General features: G+C 43.2%; 1 protein-coding gene across 6 annotated transcripts in view; it reads right to left on the reverse strand.

Moving 5' to 3' along the window:
- anks1b (ankyrin repeat and sterile alpha motif domain containing 1B) overlaps window positions 1–22,486 on the reverse strand; it is a 193,246-nt gene that overhangs the window by 111,777 nt on the left and 58,983 nt on the right. For 5 of the 6 annotated variants that reach the window (XM_084573565.1, XM_084573564.1, XM_084573563.1 and 2 more), the window contains exons 4-9: window positions 16,332–16,484; window positions 14,364–14,507; window positions 8,756–8,831; window positions 6,767–6,868; window positions 2,097–2,219; window positions 1,196–1,383 (exon numbers count right to left, since the gene is read on the reverse strand). In XM_084573565.1, the coding sequence (XP_084429691.1) occupies window positions 1,196–1,383; window positions 2,097–2,219; window positions 6,767–6,868; window positions 8,756–8,831; window positions 14,364–14,507; window positions 16,332–16,484 (786 nt within the window). Of the gene's footprint in view, window positions 1–1,195; window positions 1,384–2,096; window positions 2,220–6,766; window positions 6,869–8,755; window positions 8,832–10,442; window positions 11,103–14,363; window positions 14,508–16,331; window positions 16,485–22,486 lie in introns of those variants that run through there. The other variant, XM_084573567.1, reaches the window with a different exon arrangement.

Consider the following 22,486-nt stretch of genomic DNA (forward strand, 5'->3'; position numbering starts at 1 on the left):
GAAGCGGGCATGATTACAAAAGAAATGGACACTAGTGATAAAGTGTTCAAAAAGGCAGCAAAAAAGAGACAGCAGTAAGTTTAAGATAAAATGTCAGAAGGCTGTGAACGGCTGTCTGAGCACACATCATTACATTTTGAAACACAGAGAAGCTGTTTCTGTAACAAGCCGTTACTCAATTACAGACGTACACCGGGTGGCGTCGGTCTGATACTGCCCTCTATTGTTAAACTAGGTGTAGTACAAGCATTTATTTAAAGATGCATGACCAGAACATCTGCTTTTGTTCATAAGACAAAATCTGCAAAGACACCGATCAGGCATAACATTATGACCATCCTTCCTAACATTGTGTAGGTCTCGCTTGTGCCTCCAACGCAGCTGTGACTCATCAGAGAATGGACATGGGCCTTCTGAGGGTGTCCTGTGGTGTCTGGCAACAAAATATTGTTAGTGGGGGAGTCTTTTGGTCATATGGGTTGAGGGGAGGGGCCTCTGTGGATCATCCAACAGATACTTGATCAGTTTGGGATCTACTGAATTTGGACTTTGTGATGTTTTGCATGGTTTTTTTAGTTGTTCCTAAAGTGTTTTTGTGTGTGTGTCTGTGTCAGGCTGCATCCTGCTGGGGATGGCTGCTGCCATCAAGGAGTGTCATTGCTATGGGGTGGGGGTGCATGGTCTGGTCTAGGTGGGTGATACATGTCTAAGTAACATCCACATGAATACCAAGTCCAAAAAAGTGGAAACAATAGATAATGGAGAATTGGTTGAGTATCGCACACCAGTTTGGACTGAACAGGATTAGGTGTGCTGTCCTGGTTCAGTGAGGTGTTTATCTTAAGTCTTAACCTCAAGAAGAGAACAAGTGTATTTTTGACATTGTACTTGTTAAATGAGCTCATCTGAACCATTTCTAGTTACTTTCTTAATTGTTTCAACACGACTTTTAACGTCAGTCTAAAAAGGTGAAGTGAGGAGTTAAAAAATTTATGGAACATTAGAGGTGATTCATTAGAGGTGCTCCAGTACAAACGACCTCGGTGCCACTTTACTGAGTTCACTGACATTTCTATTCTATGAGGAGAACTTGAAGACCGCAGTGGACCCAAAAGAGAACGTAACCCATGACTCATTTCTAGATCCAACCCCAAATTCACAAAGTGTCTGTCACAACTAAAAAAAAAAAAAATACCTTGCTGACTCGAGTCAAGGTGCCGTTGGGTCGATCCGGGCGCTCCTCATCAGACAGCCGCCCGCTGCCAAAGCTGTCCATGGAGTGGGAGGAGATGGTGTGGCAGAGCTCCTCGAAGGAGTAGTCCCTGTCCCGGCACTTTTTGATCTCGTGGAGCAGTTTGGACAGCTCACTTGTCACGGCGTCGTCTGGGGAGAAAGAGAATGAGGAAGAGGACGAAAAGAGGGTAAGAATGATATCAAATGTCCCTTATAGCACCCGAGGGAGGTCAAAAGTGTAACGGCTCAAGACATGCACATTTCTACAAAAACAATCCTTTATTCTGTTTGTCTAACTTGTCGAGATGTTCAGGCGCTGGCAAAACTCCTTCTCTGTCGCCCTTCTGCATTTCTGATGTGTCGCATTTAGACACGTGTTGAAGAGGAAAATTGCGCTAATCATTTTCTCTCGCCTCCCTCCCCCCTCCCCCCTGGAGTCTCCAAGGTAATTATAGTATCTGCTGACAGTAGATGAGAGAAGGAGGCAGATCAGCAGGAACACGGCTTGTTGCAATGCCATGTTTACAACACAGGGGGCAGTGCTGGGCAGGGTAAGTGCAAGGTCTGTGTACTGCAGCAGTAACTGCTACTCTCCACTGAAAGGAGCTGCTCGCCACGGCCGGCTTGCGGCATTGTTTTCTCATTTAACAAAAAGTAAACAATACTTCAAAACAAGTATTGTAAGTAAAACTATTGTGAAATGTATTCTTTGCAGTATGGCTTTGTCATTTCAAATCTCTACTGCGGGTTTCTGTCTTGTTTCTCATCATCAAATCTCGATGTCTACCACAACCTCTTCCTAGGATTTAAACATCTCAGATCAGAAAACTTGTGCATTTAATAAACAAAGTGTTCGTACTTACTCTTGTGTCTGAGGGAGGGGGAGGCGGAGGGTGAGGGAACAGAGGTTCGAGGCGCAGGGACCGGACACTTGCGGACGGGCTCTTCCACGATACTTTGCTTCTCCATCTCGTCCATTATGTACTCTGCAGAGATGGATAAAGAGAGAAAATTAAGGATTAAAAAAATTAATAAAATGAGTGGAAATATGTCGGTAAGACAGGATTAAAGAGGAGATAGGGTACAGGCCGGAAAGAGAATGTGATGGGGGAAGGAGAAAAAGCATCTTAGAGTCATTTTACTGGATCGATATAATAGCACGGCCATCGACACGGTAAACAGCTTGTACTGCATTCAATCCACACTTTTCCCCCGGACCGCAAATACACTCCACTGCTTCTGCTACTAATAGAGCACTCTGGTGTTTGCGAACGCAAAAGAGAGAGAATTATGTGGGTTTAGAAATACAGGGGAAGAAGTAGAAGAGGAGGAGAGAAAGCGGCTTCAGGTGCGGGGGCACAAGTTGAAGACTGCACTTGCTTAAATGAGACGTTAGCAGCCGAAAAACCCACAAACACGCTTATACTGTGGCCGATTCCCTGCAGAGTCATAATGAGGGAGTCGGTTAATGTCAGGAGAGTGTGTGTGTGGGTCTGTATCTCTATTAATTCAGCTCCATAATGATAACACACGATCATATTTGCATACATTACACCGAGTACTGGAATTCGTGTCAGACCTCGAAAGGAAAGATTAACATGCTTTGACAGATTTATTCGCGTTCATGAGCCGAAGACGTACGGCCCAGTGCGTGTAAGTGCCGCGGCTAAATTACTGCACTGCACTGTAGTACACAACCAGTTGCCGCTGGCCGGTAAAAAATGAGCCGTTAATTTGAACACTAGGATGAATAGCGCACCCTCAAATCAAATGAGAATCTATTCGTAACGAGGTGCCTGTGGCAACCAGGAAGCCCCCTCAGCTGGTACAATTGAGTAAATGACAGGTCTTTTGCTCTTTGTGCTCGCATGCGTGTGTGTGTGTGTGTGTCCTTTTCCATCTCCTCTCCAACAGGAAATGGCATGCAGCTGATCTTTTCACCAAGTCACAGCTGTGTCCTTTCTCTCTCTCTCTCTCTCTCTCTCTCTCTCTCTCGTTCTTCCTCACTCTCACACAAACACAGACAGTCTCCTATTTATGCTAAAGTCCAAATCTCTGTGTCCACCTCTGCGTCAGTGAGATTAGACGCTGATGGCCGCTATCCTCGACCAACCTCTACGGTGACATTTAAAACGCTATAAGCTATCTGTAAATATCTACAGAAGCGATTTCAATGTCACGTCTGGAAATCTTGCATTCAAATCCTGCATGGTTATGACAATGCACAAAAGTAACTTTATTTTAACTGCTCAGACAGCAGCATTAAATCCATTGATCCACTTGTGGTCAGTTAGTATAAACTCATTCTGTGGAGCCAGCCAATTAGTCAAACCCACAGTGATTCATTTTAAATTGTAGTGGAGATGCCCAAGAGCAGGCATAACATTATGACCACCGTCCTAATGTTGTGTAGGTCTCCCTTGTGCCACCAAAACAGTTGTGACTCATCAGAGAACGGACATGGGACCTTCTGAGGGTGTCCTGTGGTGTCTGGGAACAGGATGTTGTTAGTGGAGGGGCCTTTCAGGGGAGGGGCCAATGTGGATCATCCCACAGATACTTGCTGCCATCAAGGAGTGTCATTGCTATGGGGTGGGGGTGCCTGGTCTGGTCTAGGTGGGTGCTACATGTCTAAGTAACATCCACACAAATGAATGCCAGGGGTCCAAAAGTTTCCCAGCAGAACACTGTATTGTCACAAGATGGTTATTTACTTCTCCCGTCAGTGGTTTTAATGTTGTGGCTGATCGATGTATAAACCGTTGCACCTTATAAAGTAGCTGTGTGCATTCAGCAACATTATCATTCACTTGGAGTTAGTTTCCTGGCCTTCTGATCAATTCAACAAACTGATATCAGTGTCATTTTCACTCTCCCCTTTAGCAGCTGTCTTTGTCTTTTGTAGAACAAAATAGAAACAAGTCAGAAGATCACAATCAACATTTTCAACAATTTGCACAATTGTTACTATAAAACTTCATGTTAAGGGGTTAGAAAATAAAAAGGACCATGCACATAATGTAGTTATTTGTGTATCTCAGATTCTTGTAGCGCTAAACATGAAACGAGAGGCTGGAATCACCAATTACATCTAAATTGCTCAGCCCTTTGCATCACTGTGTTTTCCCTGGTTTAATGTCAGCTTTACGTCTGTTATTTTCTAACTGCGGCCAATTTGTAACATTCCTGGGTCTCTGCCTCTATTCCCCTTTCTATCTTTGCCTCCCAGTTGACGCTGATTTGCGGTTAATTCTGGCTCCGACGTGTTCCCCTCATCCCTCCGTTTCTGTCTGCCTTTATCTCGCTCTCTTTAAATCATCTTTAACTACTTGCCAAACACGTAGCCACAGATTACCCTACGACAGACAGAGAAAACCTCCGAGCCGCAGATTACAGCGTTCACATGGAACCTCGTAATCACCTCAGGAGAACGCTGTCTTTAGAAGGTGCAATACGGAGAATCCTAGGGTCCCCTGGGGCTGCGGAGCAAACCCACACTAACAATCACTGGCCACACACAAAACACACTGCTACTTTAATGGCAGGTGGAAGAAAGCAAAAACACTGAAGTAAAAACGTTTTGTTTTCAGACTGACACGCCATGTACATAGAGGAAAATTATAGCACTGGTTAAATCCAGTTTAAATACGAGGAGGAGTTTTAGGTCGCATAATACAAAATGTATAGATTTGTGAGAAAATTGGAAAATGAATCTAGTTTTAATAGCTTATTAGAAAAACTACTAAACTTGGAGCTGAGCCTGAAGTCAAAGCTTTCCATTTACCAGTTGAGCTATGTACAAACTCTCATCTATGGTCATGGACTTTGAGTATGGACTGAAAGAACGGCATTGCGGGTACAAGCGGGCTGAAATAAAGTTCATTCGTATGCTTAACTTTAGAGACACATAGATAATGAGAAGCTCAGACTTCTACAGGGAGCTTTGAGTGGAGCTCGTTGGGGTATCTGGAGAGGACGCCTCCTGGGCACCTCCCTTTGGAGGTATATCAGCTGGGAGACGACCCCAAGGTAGACCCCAGAATCCGCCAGAGGGATTATATATCTTCACCGGCCAGAGGAGGAGAGACGACTCTTGGCCTCTTGCCACCGCGGCCCAATCTCAGATAAGTGAATGAAAATGGATGGACGGATTTTATTCTATAATTTCAGCTTCAGAAATGGCATATTTTGTGTATATCAATAGTACATCAATTACCTTTAGACTGAATATAATGCCGGTACTTTACCAGATAATTTTGTTGACACCTATATGCATGATGACTGCAAACACGCCCATGTGCCTATTGCGCTTCACATCGTCTTTGGTTCAGGCTCATCAAAATAAAGCTGCAGTGTAATGGCACTCCAAGAAAGTACAACATGTAATTTCTCAACATGTAACTCAGTCTTTTTAAAGTTTCTAAGTTTCTAATGTACATTAATGAAACAGGGTTAAACACAGGGTTTTCTCTGTGCATCCCTGTCATGCTCTCACTAAACTGTGGTCTTAACATTAAACGTAGCTTTACAAAAAGTGCACAAAACTTTTAACCAAAGATTTTAAGAGTTCATTTTATGGATGTGTAAATGCTTGATAGAAACATAAATCTCAAATCTAAATTCTACACGTGTGGAAACATTACATAGCAAGGCACCAAAATACAATACAAGATGACACCCTGACCCTTTGAATAGCATATAATTAACTACAGTAATAAAAATAGAATAAGTATAAATATTTGTGTCCTACAGTATAGTTATGTCCTTCTGTTCCTGCACAATATTTGCCAATACACGTCACTAAAGCTGTTCTTCTTCCCCGTCGGAGCAGATTCTTGAACCTCAATTGTGATTCTAAGTCACACACATTATTATTATTATTATCACAAAACATTATTGTGGGCCTAAAACCCATTCAATGCACAGTAAATAGCCAAAACGTTATCACCAAATACTTCATTTATCGACTGAAGTTAAATATTTCACCAAAACAATCAGCAGCTACTAATCCTGTCACACTTTCCAGCAACCAAGCCAGTCGATAAGCATCTTATTCGGGATAAAGCTCTTTCAGTGACACAATGGAAGCGAACTGGAAAGACGAATGCATTGTGGGAATATCAGGGCGAGCGTTAACAGAGCACTTCTCCTCCTGCAGCTACTTAACACATACAGGAGCTCCTATTGTTTCTAAATGGGAGATAAACTTCCTGAAAAACTAAATTTGAATCGCATCCACTCACAACAGCGGCCACAATGTCATTACTCTCTGCTCTACTCATATGTGCTGCAGGTTAAAGTGCCTGCATTATTATCACCAAACTCTGGTCCAATCACTTAACACCTTGACACATGCCTATCCTCCAGCTTTTATGGGATTTAATTCAGTGCATTAAAACTCCTGTAAAAGGTGGCTGCTATATTTTTAATCTTTATTACGTTGCAGTGCATTTACTGTACATGAGTATCCAACTTTTTGAACCTGCGGTGACACAGTTTCTCCTATTAAATTCATCCAAATCGTCTCTCTTACCTTGAATGAGAGCAGTGATCTGCTGGGATTTCGGCGCAGGATGTTCTCTTAGTATCTCCAGAGCCGTTCTCCCTTGGCTGTCTCTCAGATTGGTGTCGATCCCTGAAACACACACACACACACAGAAATATAGTATGTGTTTTGATGCACAGGAACAGCAGGGTAAAGGTCAGACTGCGACACCTGTGACTTCGTCGAGTGAGATAAAATCTACTCGCTTAGAGCTAAACTCACCAGAGACACTGAACTACACTGAGATCTGCAAGCACAGATCTTAGTCCACAAAAACCCCAGACAGCAAATGATGAACGAGTTGCAGCCACCAAGAGATAATGTTAATAATTTTACTCGTTAATTATAGTGAGTGTTTGTTTTTACGCGCTTAGATGATTTAAATTCAGACTTTGATTTTTGTAAATGAAAGTAGCTTGCTTGGACAACACTACGTAACAGACAATGACACACAAAATAGATAGAGACTGCAGTAAAACAGAAAGGTCGAGACTGTTGGCCCGTTTAATCCCTTCCAATGCTCATGAAGCCAATTCAATATGAAAAATAAATGTCATTCCAGTCATTCTGCTCGGCCCCATAAGATATGAATAAAAGAAAAATTAATAAAGAAGGGAGGATGGGACATTTGAACCTAATATAATGTCCAACTTTTCTCTCTTTCTTGCTCTCTTCTTACATACTTCACTGCTTTACTCTTGCTTTTTATTTAATATCAGTATTTTAAACCATTTTTTGTGCTGATTATTTACTGTCCATACAATAACTAAATAAATAAATGAATTGTGCTTATTTGTAACAGGAACTACACGGCGAACAGAGTCTGGAAGCTAAAGCTAGAAGCTGTTAGCTTTAGCTTAGGATAAAGACTGGAAACAGGAGGAGACAGCAAGTATCAGCAGCTCTACACGTCACTGAATAAATGTGTTAAAAAGTAAAAATAAAAAGTGCAATTTAATATTTGGCCAGTCTTGATGCTAAGCTAGGCTAACAGATACTGGATGTAGCTTTGTATTTATCATACAGACATTAAAGAGGTTTTATTCTGAAAATGTTTAATGTGTTAAATCAACACAGCTGCTAATGATCCCTCTACAATAACTAAACAAACTCCATTTGACAGTAAGCCGTTTAATACAAAAGCTTCAGAGAAGTGGTTACGTTATAAATAGAACCAGTTTTTCCTCCTAAGCACAAACAATGACAAAGGTTGCTTTCATGTTCGATGATAAAAGGGTGACCTGCTATCCAAAATCCCTACAAAAACCTTCCGACCTTTCACTCTCTCTGCACAATATGCGCGATGTTTGAGCTATGTAGGGTTAAAGTTTAGTGTATCAAGCCGGCACAGTCCCATGCTGATCCAGGATGTTAACAAATTGGAGGCCAAAAGGAACATGGCCACCCAGAGGAAGTCCTGTAGGATACAGGAAGTGCTGAAGGAAAGTGGGTGGAGGATGGCAGCAGAATCAAAGGGGCAACGGTCTCCATGCTCTTTTTGCTCAGTTTTTTATTTAATTATCATGTTTTTATTTTTTATTTTAGACACTTCTGTATTTGCAGTATTGAATAAAATGAGAAAACGTATGACTTCCCTGTGTGACCCATTAGTTCACAGAGGAACTTTTGCACACTTCGGTGTCAATTTTGGTCGTTATTTATAAAAAGAACTTCTGAAAACATTATCAAGTTGAGCTGTCTCATCATACACTGCTGATTGGGCTCAAGAGGAAACTTGTGCCCCCAATAACAAGGCTGAAAGTCCAGGATTTTCAGACAGTGTGAAGGAATGTGGCAGACAGATGCCTGCAGTTCACTTGAGGGCAAATTCAACCCACAATATGGGACAAAAAAACATGTGGAGCATCTAGCTGCAGGTTAAAATAAATAGGGGAAACAAGGGAAACACACACACACACACACACACACACACACAGTTTCTTTCTCTGTTTTGCCAGGATATATTTATAGACCCACCTGAGTCAAGCAGAAGGCGAACTACATCCATCTTCCCAAAGAGAGCTGCCTCGTGGAGGGCACTGCCATTCTCAGTCTACAGGAAACAAAGAGAGCACGCGTGAGTTCATATTCCACCACGTTAACAATTCAAAACAGAAACTAAAACAGACATCAGGAACAGGGAGTGAATACAGAGCATGAAAGGCATTACCAAAAAACATTAATGACAACATTTTGATTTTAGCGTCCTTATTCTCTTACAGTTAAATGAAAGAAATTCAGCGAGATAAAGGCAAATCACCTTCCCTCGCCTCGCGAGCAGCGTGAAGCGACAGCGATTTCAAACCATTACGCGAGCAGCGGGAGCTTGTGTGGAAACGTCCCAGTTTCCCTGACCCTACGCCGGCCCGTATCAGCCTCCATTCTTAATAATAGGGATATTACAGACATGATGCAACACATGGAAACAAGCGTAGGGAGGCTGCTGCTACTGTAAGTGTCTCATCTCGAATCAGCTGCGATGAGAGGGACGATTACTCTGTCAGGGACACTCGGGAACCACGATGCAAAAAAGCGTTGCATGGAAAGATGTAAGAACTAAAACTGTGTGATTTAAAGCAGCTATGAGAGGAGTTTTTGTGCTTTTAGAGCATCGTTTGGGATGCTTATAGCATGCTACAAAGGGTGGATTTATGCTCTTAACCACCAATTACTTTGATATCTTTATATTTTTTTAACTGTCCCAGGACTACTACATCTAAGCTTAAAATTAAGATGCGTGCTGGGTAAACACAGTTTCATTCTAAATATGCAAGTAACATGCACATAATTTCAGACGCGCTGCGATAACGTGCAAACAGCCGCCGTCTCAAAATGATGGGTCGCTATATACTGCAGTTTCAGAACCGCATAGAACGTGGAACATAATCTTAAAACTTCAGTGACCATGTCTGACCTGATCTGAGTTCTGTGCTCTGTCTGAAAATAACGCTCACGTCATCGGGGGTGCAGCAGATTACTGTGCAAACAGTTGCTGTCTCAAGACAATGCATCGCTATCTACTGTCGAACCATGAACAGTGCTGACTGATGTGTGTGTGCATGGTACTAAGACATACTAAGATGTGAAGTCTCTTGATCACCAAAAACACACGCACAGTTATCTATTTTTTTATCTCCATCCTGACGTTAGTTATTTTTAAAATCCATCCATACACACAGCTGAGATCTCAAGGTCATAATCATGAGAAGACAACTGATATCTAAATCACACACAGTAAATGATGCGCTGGTACACATATGACTATACACTTACTTCTAATGAAATTCCTTCTTTACAGCTTTCTGTTTTTGTAAGTCTCAATAGAACATGCTGCCCTACACACCTTGCTGCAAGCGGTAACGCCCATCTGGGACACCAGCTATCTGAACCTTCACACACAAACACACACACACTCATGTGCGTATATGCAGAACGCACTCTCGCATGCGCAACAACACACACACACGCTGAAAACGTCGCAACCTTCATGGCTGGCTTCCCGACAACGCAGATGAAAACCTGGTGCGAACGAAACTCGCAGCCTTAATGAAGACAAATTATCTGGATGACAGCCAGGTCTGCTGCGCCACGTGCTGCCGGGAAATTCAACTCAGCACAGCAGCGGATCAGTGTGGTCGTCCTGTGCGGGGAATGCTGAACTTACTTTAGTCTTTCTGTTTCCTCAGCAACAAAACTGTCATCACCAAAGAGAAGGGACTGGTTGAAGCCATATGATTCAGCAACTCCTATGCCCGTCAAAGGTCAAAGGTCAATGATCTGGTTGTCTCAGGAAAACATTGCAGGGTGTAAATCCAAAACCGAAGAGACTGGTTGTAGCCTCGGTGAGCGTTTCAAACTGTGGAAGTCTTCCGCAGATCCGACCCTCTACCCAAACTGAGAGGAGGCCGGAGCACAGGAAGAGATCCACCCCTTGTTGCCATACTCACGACTTGACCTCCTAAACCTCCTATACCACTTCCTGTCCTGTTTCCCATGGTGATTATGCAGCGATGTCACGAGGAAGCGAGGAAGCCAATTCTCACTCTTAAAGAGTTTCCTGGAATTGAAAGGCAGAAGACTCTCCGTTTCAGGAAAGCTGGCACAAGCGTTGTTTTGGATTTTGTGACAAAAGTCTATTCTTTTCAGTTTCACCTGCACAGTCATTGTGCAGCTGTGCACTTCAAAAGCAAGGGTGATGCTACCTGAACATGTTAGAAAAAGATTGGGTATGCGTACGCACACCAAACTTTTGCCAAGTCCTGGGCTACTCGCCAATCCAGCAGCATGCTCCTCCGTAGGGATTTCCCCTCATTATTATGAAAACCGACTGATGAGGAAAGAGAGAGTGTGAGAAAAGAGGGAGAGTGAGTCATAGAAAGACAGCGAGAGGTAGTGTGCCGCTTGTATGAATTATTAATTCCCAGTCAGACGGGCCTATATGACTTGACTCCAATTACTGACCTGTACTATCGTTCTCTCTCTCTCACACTCGCACACATTTTGATTTCCACTCATGACAATTTACAAGAAGGCCATGTGTGTTTTGCCCATAGCATCCTTTCCATATTGTCAACAGTAAATTGCATATTCTGCAAATAATTCTAGAGAGAAAGACAAATCCAAGACTTCCCTAGTTTCTCACCTAAGTCACATTAAAGCATTTTCTCTTCAGGGACATCATTAAATCTGCTCTTTCTATACTTAGGGTAATGCAGCTGAACGTATTGCACGCAGATATTTTTATATTTTCAGGTCGAGAAGATGCGCAGACGTGCAACATTGATTATTAAGAGGGCATTAAATGTTTAAATGGCACTGAAATCGCAAGTGTTGGCCCCACGAGTTCACACGTCCACTCTAACGGACCACCAAGTTTAACAAACGTAGAGGTCAATTTCTCTTTCCTTATGTCAAATCATCATCTGCTGTATATTACTTTAGACGGGGAGCAGAGAAAAGACTCTCTGTGCAGTATTTTTTCAGGCAAAAAGAGACCAGAGTGAATGGTAAATTGCGGAGAAGATTTGCGATATCAAAGGCTCGCGACGCTCATCATCACTAGACGGAGAGAAGGCGCGAGAGATTCTGCAGGAGTGTGCGCCGCGGAGGAGACGAAGCAAATCAAAGGGCTGTAGTGTTCGTCTTCACCAGACACACAGAGCCCGAGGCCAAATCCCTGCAGAGAAACACAGCCCTCCTCTTCAGATCAGAGCACGCACACATACAGACACCAACACACACACGCGCACACACACACAGCCTGCAACCAGGACAGAAGGCAGAGAAGATGGGTGCAATGGCGCTGAGTCATGTGTCATCTCGCTGTGAGAGCCTAACAATGATCCCCGTACCCAACAGGTCAAGTTGGCTCCATCTACCCGAGCACAAACACATGTCCACGTGCACTAAATTCTTCCCTCTGAGGAGGGCACAATGTGACTTCAGATTAGTTTTCTTGCCACCGCAGACCGTTCCAAGTCTTTAATTGTACAACAGAGAGCCATTTTACATGCTTCACATACTGTATGTACACTGTACATGCGCTGCCAGGAAAAGGAAGAACACGGCATCTGTTATACCATATGTGCTTGTAGCAAATGCACATTGAGTCATATCAGGTTTTGGCAACGGCCGTAAGTAAACTTCTAAAATGATCGCCTCCTTTTCAGTCTGTGTAGCAACAGCCACACATTTAAGTCTTTTAAAAGTTTCAGGGTAAGAAAGGAGTTCTCCTATAAAGGATTTCTTTAGTCTCGTGTTTGTCGAGCAAACTCCGTTATTGACGGCTCCCCGTTTCTGCAGCTTCTCAGCGCAGCTTTCACACGCAGCAGCTTCCCGAGGCTTTGAGTCTCGACTGAGCCCCGAAACTATTTAAGATGCTTCTCCTTCAACCCCGCATGAACGCCAAACAGCACTCGAGTGGGAATCGCAGTGTGAAGCGGGAACCCACAACAGGAAGTGTATTCGGGGTGGATTTGTACGACAGAAACCCTGTGGATCCACAACTAACAGCTGGCATCACAGATCTGGAGACTCATGTGATGTTTGCTGCCACATTTGCTAATAAATATGATAAAACTGTGCTCAAAACACTGGTATGGTGAATATTGATGGATGAATGTTGTTATAAACTCTACTACCACTTTAAACTTGACATTTTTGCCTTTGAAATAAGTGTTAAAACCTTATGGTCCCTTGAAGAAGATTGATTTTTAAAGGTGGTGAACATGGATACCATTAGCTTTGTTGTTTATCCTTGTAAACTGTCTGTACGACCTCTATTATCTCTGGTGCACAGTCTTAAGCTAAAAGAAAAAACTTAATTTATCTTCAGTACCTTTAAAGATGTGCCAATTTGATATGGAATTTAAATTTCTAGTGCATTATGTGTGCATTATGTCAAATAAGTAGCTATAAAGGTCCCAAACATTTTCAGATTTGAAAACAAAATCCTGGAGCCTGTGTAGAAGGAGTGACTTTGACTTATTGATTTTAAAATAAGCTGAAAGTAATGAGCTGCCGCAAGTATAAAAGTCTTCATGAACGACTGGCTTGATCTTATCCAAAAATGAGAAGCACCTAGTGTGTAGTGGGAGCGCAACAAAGGGACAATAATACGCAATTAAAGGTCAACAATGCTTTCATATATTTTTCATTGGAAATCACCATCAATCATCATTGTGGGTCTGTACAGCCAGAATAAAGTCAAAGACCATTTCTGTGGTTTGGGAACTGCATCAATATAAAATGGCTGGCAATGCGAGCACTACAGTGATTCTGCTCACGCGATCAGAGGGCAACCGATTCAAAGAGTCTCAAGAGACTGCTTACTAGAGTAAAGACAAGTCAAATAGTTCAGCTTTTAAGAGAAAAATATCTCAACAGATTGGGCAACAGAGTTCAAAAGAGCAGCAAAGCGTGGCTACATTCTGACAAGGCTTCACGAAAAGGAAATGGCCCAGAAAGGGTCGGTACAAAGCTGTATTTGAATCGTCCAGATGACTCAGAATCCACAAAGGGGTCGAACGTGAAGGAGCGAAGAGCAGAGCAGTAAATAAACTCCACGTACTGTAAGGGAGTTAAAATATATTGGAAAAGGAGAGGAGACGCTGAACTCTCTGGACCTCTCAGGAACACCCTGTCCTCTTCCTTCTTCCTCCTCCTTCTCCTGTCTCCATCTCCCAATCAATTATTCATCCCTGCACACCACCACCGCCGCCGCCACCACCAAACCATGGAAGGCGTGTAGCGAATACACAAGCTCTCTGATTCACACACAAGAATGACGGCAGATACACACACTTTCAAGAGCAGAATCTGCCACGCATTTCGAAGCAGCATCTCAGAAATTCACATTCAACAGAAATGATTTTCCCTCTTTATAAACCAGCACATGCTGAACCAAACATAGTTACTATACTTGACCAGATTCTGTAAATGTTTAAACATCTCCCAATTTCTGTGGATATGGTGCAGAAATGTAACTTTTATTAATATTTTTCTGGGACATGCTGCTATAATCTGTACCAGGAATCTGTCCTTGGATGCAGACGGGGCAGAACAGCAAGCTGCTAATTCTTCTTACCACACAGTTGACGTCCATGCCGGCCTCGAGCAGAGTCTGCGCGGTGCTGTGGTGTCCGTTGCGGGCAGCCAGGTGAAGCGGAGTGTGCAGGCGAGTGTGGCTGGTCATGAGGTTGGGGTGAGCGCTGACCAACATGCGCACCACCTGCGCACAAAAACAAAACCACGGATCAGTGAAATAACAAAAGTTGAGAAAAGCAGGCCATCACATCCTTCCTTCTTAAGAAAAATACCTGTCAATACAAATATCGAGGTTATTTAGAAAAAGGGTAAGTGTGTTGGTGTCAGGATCCTGACAGTGAAGGGAAAGGTTTTCTTTCATTTTTCAGTCATGTTAGCAATCACCACCCACAGCGAATACAATTACTGACAAGAAATACTGCACCGATGTCATGACAACAGAGGCCTCGCCAATTAATGGAGCTTTTAAAATTTGACTTGGCATATTGCGTATTAAACAAATGTGAATGAAGGTCAGGTGAAAACGTATTTCTCCCCCTCGAAGGCTTTTTAATTCCCGACATGTTGGACAATATGTCAAAATACTAAAGCTAACCACGGTCATGGTTGCACCTTAGTTGCACAGCTTCCTTGGATCATGAGCTGGTGAGAAAGCCGACTTAGTGGCAATTTCAACTATTGGAAAATCTGCTAAGTCATCTCTGGAAACAGTAACACAAGCAGATGCTAAGCGCAGATGTAATCAGCAGAAAATAAACTGCAGGTTTTCTTAATTACTCGTTTGTAGTGTCCAGTCCTGTCCATCAACTCGAGCATCCTGCAGCACGAGCTTGTTCTGCTTCTGTTTGATCGCGGTGGATGTTGCTTTTAATAACTCATCTCACCAACAGGCGGTTCTCTCGAAAGCTCTCTCCTTTAATGTGTGTCTTTGTGTGTGTGTGTGCGTCTGTGCTAAACTTTTGCCCTGTGTTGGTTACATCTCAATGCAGCACGAGCTTCCACCAGAGGGATTTCCCTTCATTAACATGCACAGAGAGAGAGAGCAGGAGAGAGAACCACCGTGCTGCCTTTATAAATTATTCATTCACACTCAGACAAACCTGCATGGCTCGACTGCAATTACTCACTACCTTAGCACAGAGAAGGTGTGATTGCATTAAATTTGAGCATCAGCCGGCACTTGTAGCGCAGTAGTGTGAGCGCGCCTTTTGTCGCAGTTTTGAGGGTGAAGTGTCGGCTCTATAAACCGGCAGATGAGATCCAGCCCACTATGACACAAACTGTATAAATAGCTGTTGCAACACCAACACTGTGATCCAGCCGTGGGATTAATTTTGGAAGGTCGAGGCAGTTTTCAGACATTTCTAATGTTAGTATATCAATAACAAGGCCTCATAAATTGCTGCATTGAAATTCCCTAACCACATAATCATCCATAACTACTTCATACTTATCCGATTTCATTTTCTTTGCAGATTAAATGTGAGGGACACACCTCCCTTGTATTGACTAGTGGTAGGCCCTTCTATGGCATTTCTCATTCATTACACAGGCTTTCATCATTCAGGAGTGTCCTCTTGCTCCTCTATATGGAGCTGCTTCTATGGAGATTAGAGGTTCACCCCTCTAGACGGACCCAAAGGTCAAGTCTAACAGCGTAAGCTACTCCTTTATATCTCTCGCCTTTCAAGCTGTTACATGCTCATTAGCCAGGAGAGGATAGATCTGTCAGGTAAACACTGGAGGCTTAAAAGTCAAGAACGGGACTGTGCAGATTTCCATTCCACGTTGTGCTTTGAATACGGCAGCGTTGGCAGCGTCTATTATTTCCAACTGCAATCAGCACAAGCCATTAAAGTTGAATCATACTCCCCACTGTGTATGATTATTAATAGCAGAATATATGAAAGAACATCCCTCTTAATTAGGTCACTAATTACACTGAATAAATCTTAACTTTTGTGTCGTATCATTTGGTAAAAGTTCAAACGGTTTGGATCCCACTGACCTGTAGTCGTCCATACAGCGCCGCCAGGTCCAGGGGCGTCTCCTGTCGGCTGTTTCTCATGGCCGGGTCGGTCAGCTCCTGAAGCAGCACTGAAACCACTTCAGAGTGTCCATACTGGGCAGCACAGTGGAGCGCCGTTTCTCTCTCATGGTTCTGTGGAAGAACAGAAAAAAAATATTAAAAAAGGATTGAAGAGTGAAGAGGGATGAGAAGAGGAGCGGTAATGGATGTAGGAATTATGGGAACAATAAAGAGCGGGCACAGAGACGTGAAGTGAAGCGAGAGAAAGAAGAAGTGTGGAGGGACGCAGGGAGGCAGCAAAAGAGGCGATGAAGGATAGGAAAGAGGAATATGAATTGATGGCGATTGGTGAAGACTATAAGAAGGCAGTGATTTAAAAGCGGAGCAAATGAAAGGATTGAAGTGGAGATTATTTATCGGTATATTGACTGGGAGGTGAAATCCAAGACAGACGGCTCTATTCTCCGCAGAGATTTCTGCAACACATACTGCATGAGCCCCATGTGTTGAGCAGCATTGTATATCACACTGCATTGTACAAATTCCAAAAGCCTGTCGGGCTTGCGGGAGCCGCCAAGAGAAATCTCCAGCTTCCCGTCTGTGTAATGGACCCACCGGGCCCTTTTTTTTGATGCAGCCCGCTGACTGATTGAGCACTGTACGTCAGTTTCCATCCCAGTAGCATATTCAGACGCTGCTGTGTAATATTTACACTTTTGAACACCGCACTGCCATTCACCTATGGGACACCACATTAACACCACAACCAACTGCTTAAACAACCATCATCACCTTATATAAGATATATAAAGTTAATATACAGAAAAATAACACGTTAAAAGACAGAAAACTGTGTTAGCATTTGGTTTTTGTTGTATTTCTAGCCCCAAGTTCAATGTTCACGCTCCTTTTTGTGCTCCATTTTGGTCTCCTCCAACTTTTTAATTGCTAAATGCATCGCTATGTTCAACAGCTGATTAGTCATTAACTGCCCGTCTGCTTTTTGCTGCAGCAAAGGAAGAATTTTTAAATAAAATTTGTGAGATGGAATTAAACACTAAAGAGCTATGCAGAATTAAGGGGAAGGTTTCCATTGGTTTGTCACTATTAGCAGCTGCAACAGAAAAAGCAAACCATTTAAAAATAAAAAAAAAAAGGGGGGGAAGCAATTCAGTCGAGCCGTAATAATCTCATTTATCAAAGTCACCCAGACATCTATAATGATATGAAATGCCGGTTAATTTACACCAGACACTGTCCTTTTTAACATTTTGTCCTGACGTGCTCACAGAGAATCGCGTGTCTATCTTAAAAGGTCATTTGGAACTTGGGAGGTTCTCGTGTTCTGAGAATATGTGGTTATTTCCCCGCTCTCCGGGGGGGGGGGGCCTCCCCGTCAAGGCCAAGATCATTGTTGGTGGTCCCTGGGGTCACGCAGAGCCGGGCGAACATGGCCTCGTAATGACTGGGAAACTTACTGGGCAGAGGGACACACAAAGGAGAGAGGGGAATGATGGGTAGCGATACTGGGGGAGAAGAAGGGAGAGGAGGCAAGACACGAAAAAAATAAATAACACAAGGACCATATAGGGATTAAATCTGTGTTTGTTCATATGAATAATGTGGCAGCAGAAGTGGAGGACGGAAAGTTATTGTTCATGCATAGCTGTGTTGTTGCTGGAGACCGTCCAAGAAATTTAAAACTAGGTGATATAACATCGAGAGAGAAAAGGAGGGAGGGAGAGGATGAACAAAAACACAGCTTTTGAGACAGTAGGAGGAGAAGGAAAGTGTGGAATCAATTATTCAGACTCTTCAATAAATCAGAGACATCATTCTCCCCTTGTTTTACTTATTGGGTAACAGTTCAGTAAATTATACATACAGACATTCTATTATACTAGCCCCTGATTCTGATCTACAGCGTTAGTAAAAGATCACACGTTTAAGCACTGTGTATTGCTGCCCTGTCAAGACAGACTGGAGAAGACGAGAACTGATGGTACATTCAAGCTATGGGGAGCGTTTCCATGCTCTGAATGGAAATCCTTTGCTGTAGCTCTGGTGTTGTCGCCGCCGACTGGAGATTTACGCCAAGAAACATTTGATCCGTTACTTGCGTTATCAAACACGATCCCGCTGGCAACGTATAAAACGAATTACCAATATGCTATTTGGAACTAAAGCAGTAACCGGTATGTTATAATTACGAAACCACAAATTGCAGGGTAACATTAAGAGGGAGGTATTACGGTATGCAAGCAGTAACGCTTCAAAACACCTCAGTTTAAGTAGTATATGAGGTTTCACCTGGGTGTGTAATTTTGGGGTTATTTTTTACAAGTTCAATTACAATTTGGATCTGATAGAGAGAGTAATGTAGCAGGAATAAGCACTGCTGGGATACGGTGGCATATCTGGACCCTGGTATCAACTGACATGTGACTGATATCCAACCCTACTGAGGTTTAGGAGACGGACTGATCTACAGGTGTTGGGTAACGTGCTAAAATATGTTGCATTGTGCTACAGAGGGAAGATGATGACTGCTAGTGTGCTTACTAGCACTGAACTGAAATTATTGCCACCACGACAGACTGACCAGCTGCTTCATCAATAAAAAAACGTGAAAAATTACAACAGAAATGCCGACCAGTGTGAAGGACGTCATTTTGTTCTCACTGCCCTCATTTGGGAGTTCTTGCAGCTTGTTCTCGACATATCAACCAGGCAGAACTTTTTCCTCGTGTGATGTCCGGCAACTATTCTGTGATTGGTGACAGAAACTGGAAGTGGGCATGCGGAGAGTGCGGACAAGCGGAAATGCTAGTGGCCCAGATGCTAGTATTCGCACTGTGACCGCTAATCTACTCCTGGGTGGAGATCGGCATACTGTGTGTGGGTGCATGCTGAACGAACAAATTTGTGTAGCAGCCTTACGTATAACTTGGCATGTGTAGAAGCTCTTAGCAATCATGAGTCACAGATGTACGTCGCTAGCGGTTGGGGTAAAAACAACCAACAAAATGTCAGCATGAATGAATGAAGTGACGTGACACAGCATTTAAGTCAGATCAAGTTACTCTCACCAGCTCACCTTTTTATGTAATCAACATTTAGAAATGTTCTGTTTTGAGCGACTTGTTTGTAAAATGTCCTGACATGTTCCCCCTTCTTCTTCTATTCCTTTATTAAATTCCCTCATAACTCTTGCCTCGATTGCACTTCTGAAACTTCCACAGTGAAATTCCTAAACACCATGACCGCACGCCGCTGCTCAGATCTCATCTCACGCCTTTTCTTGCTCCCCAGAGCCACAGCCTCCCTCTCGCCTCCCTCTCGCCTCCCTCTCGCTCCTCTTTCCACTTTCATTTGTGCCTCTGAGCAGTAAGTGGGAGAGATGAAGAGATACTGTATGTGTGAATAACACATGGAAAGAGCTCCTATATGAAGACACACACACACACACATGATCCACCAGGAAAAACACAACTCCGTGCTCAAGACCCTACCCTACTCCTCAGCCAATCAGATCCATCCGTTTCCCCTGTGGACCACACACCCCTCCATTCATGGCCGAGTGGAAGCTTCCAGAGCAGGTCTGATTGCAGCTCCACTGCTCTGTAAGCAACGACCAAACGCCGGGATTCACATTCATCACAGCTTACTGGCATAATTGTCGCTTGCGTCATGTTTAACAAACTCCATTTGCTCCGTTCCTGTATGGATGCTCTACTCCACTATATTACTGCCATCCACGGTGACTCAGTTTCCCCGAAGGGATCACTTAAATTCCATCTTATCTGCTGTAATCTATGTACCGACTTCATATACTCCTGCCAAGCCACAAATGCAGCGCAATCGGTCATCATTAACTTCCGCCAATATTTAAAGTAGAAAGGCAAAGCAGTGTCTGGCGAATAGGCTATTAGTCAGCTAAAGGTTAGATGCATCATCACCAGGAAAAAGAAGTAACAGCCCAGTGATGAATTGATTTTAAAATATCCTGATGTATGAAAGTGGAAAGTGTGGCGTAGTGGGGAAATATGGTTTCAGCGGTCACATTTGTTAAACCTTACACTTAAGTGATATTAGTCATAAGTTAAGTGTTTTAAATTGTGATATTTCCGGTCGTTTTTCTGCGAGTAAATCCACATTTTGTTTATCTTGTGCAGGTGATAGACAATCTTGCCAAGTGCATCACAATATCCCAGGTGTCGGTGCCTAAATATGCTGTAATGTGCCAACAAAAGGGAAGAAGACGACTGCTAGTAGCAAACAGATATGTGAACCATCCCGGATTTTAAACGGCTTTGAAAATGTCGTACGAGGGAGGAAGGCAGCCAAGGCGTTTGTTGCAGCTCAGATGAACACTCAGTGCGTTTTGGTGACTGTAAACATTTGTTTGTCTCCAAGAAAACTCCGCAGGGTCCCTTTTACCATTTGGATCACGGATTATAGCTTCCATAACAGGAAGATAATTACCGCAATTTCATATCCGCCAAACCAATCACGCGCTGATAAATAATCACGGACGTGATAACGGCCGGGAGACGATTGCAGCTATTGTGGTGCGCCGTCTGACCCGTTCTGTCTCTGCAGTCTTAAATGGACGATAAAGCTTTGTCAGTCCAATCTGCTGTGCCTCACACACACACACACACACGCACGGCTTTAGACAAGAAAAATGCAATTCAGAGACAGAAAGAAGAATGACAAAGAGATGAGCTGAGACGGAGAGAGTGACAGGACGAGGGAGATAGAGCTGGGGAGGTGTTGAGACAGCAGGGGAAGGAGAGAAAGGCGTCCCTCCGTGTTCTCGGAGCGGGCTATATATTTCCATTACGCTCGCTCTGACAGCTTTCCGATATCATCTCAGTGTACTGTTGCTGATTGGGCTCTGAGCAACAGCCATCTACTAATGCCACATCAACAGGCAGGGCGGTACATTATTGACATGCCCATATGAATGGATGTCACAGCGTCTCAGCAGCGTATGATGGTCACTAAATATAAAGAGTAAGTAATGAAGTATCATCCCCATATAGCTCCTTTGTCAAAGACAGCAGGACTCCTTATTAATCTTTATAGCAGATCTTTCTGCAGTATCTCCTTCATTACCTTTCTCAACTGAAGAACCTGCTCACGCTCGTAGGATTATTGTGCATTTACACACAGCTCCCCCAGCAAACACTATCAGTGCTATTTCAATTCAACAAACAGCGGCATCCACGCAAATAAGCGAGCCGTATCAGCCAATGAAGCCAGAGCGGGTAAAGCGCAGAGGTATTTGTTTGAACGTAGGCCCGCGTTAATGCTGATGGACTGATATGCAGGATGAGCAGCGGCTACGTTACAGCCTCTCATAATCCCAGCGGCTCAGAGCACCGTCCGGGGAGGACGGGGTAAATAAATGAAAAAGAGCAGATATACGGTACAAGGTGAAACTGACACCTCCTCGGTTTATTATAAATATCGATCCATCCTTTTGCCTACATGTAAACTTCATATATATATAGTGCATCAAAGAATTCTGACATTTTATGATTTGTTTTGCTTTTATTTACTGTTTTCTTGACTGTTCTTCACAATGTCTGTACTGGTTATTTGATTGGTGTAATGTCTGTGAGGGAAAGCCCTAAATATTCTGTTAGCCGTTGCTTAATTTCGCATTTAAATTGATAAACCCATGAGCCCAGCTAATGCTAGCCAGATCCATTCATTTAAATACTGTGTAACACTACTGGAGCAAGACTCAGCAGATGCTGAACAAAATGTTATATTTAATGGGAATCCTTCTTAACGTTGGCAAGCTAGGCTTTCACAAAAAAAATTAAAGCTCGCAATTTCCTTTTTCTTGCATTTAATGTTAGAAACTCAGCAATATATTGGACGGGAATGTAGCAGGAAAGAAGCAAAGGTGGAGAGAAAAGCATGAAAACAAAGTTATTAAAAGTGTGACCATGGAAAGTGAATGAAGCACCCGAGGCAAAAAGCAAGCTGAGGAGATGAGATTAAAGAAAGAGAGATGAGGAGCAGGAAAAACACTGATGGGGCGCGAGGCAGAGGAAAGCAGTTGCCATGTTTCGCAGCCGACTGATCCGTCTCTCACCCCTGCGAGTGAAGATTTAGCC

Source organism: Chelon labrosus (genome assembly GCF_963514085.1).
Source record: "Chelon labrosus genome assembly, chromosome: 23".
In the NCBI taxonomy this organism is placed as follows: Eukaryota; Metazoa; Chordata; class Actinopteri; order Mugiliformes; family Mugilidae; genus Chelon; species Chelon labrosus.